The following is a 335-nucleotide window of genomic DNA, read 5'->3' on the forward strand; positions in this document are numbered from 1 at the left end:
GGTGGGAATGGGGGTAATAGGGGTGGGAAAGGGGATAATGGGTGGGGGGAATGGGGCTGGGAATGTGAAGGGGAAGAAGAATGGGTCTGACTCTTCCTGGTGCCTTCCTAGTGCCTTCCCAATCCGAAACTAGCCCCAAACTTGTTCCTAGCTGGTTCCGCTCCCACAGACTTGGCCTAGGTGATCCAGTCCTAAACTGGTCCCTTTCCAGTCCCTTCATGGTTCCTTCCCAAACCCTGACTGGTCCAAGCTGATTCCTAACTGGTCCCACTCCCACAGACTCAGCTGAGGTGATGCAGTCCTAAACTGGTCCCTTCCCAGTCGCTCCCTGGTCC

The 335-nt window shown here is 55.8% G+C and overlaps 1 protein-coding gene across 1 annotated transcript in view; it reads left to right on the forward strand.

Annotated features, from left to right (window-relative positions):
- Positions 1-37: 37 nt before the first annotated feature.
- Positions 38-335, forward strand: part of KAT8 (K(lysine) acetyltransferase 8) — a gene marked incomplete at its 3' end in the record, with an annotated part of 2,848 nt that continues 2,550 nt past the window's right edge. The window contains exon 1 of the mRNA XM_009083984.1: positions 38-101. Coding sequence (XP_009082232.1) covers positions 38-101 — 64 coding nt within the window. The remainder of the gene's footprint in view (positions 102-335) is intronic.

This window comes from Acanthisitta chloris, unplaced genomic scaffold, assembly GCF_000695815.1.
Source record: "Acanthisitta chloris isolate BGI_N310 unplaced genomic scaffold, ASM69581v1 scaffold16491, whole genome shotgun sequence".
NCBI classification, from domain to species: Eukaryota; Metazoa; Chordata; class Aves; order Passeriformes; family Acanthisittidae; genus Acanthisitta; species Acanthisitta chloris.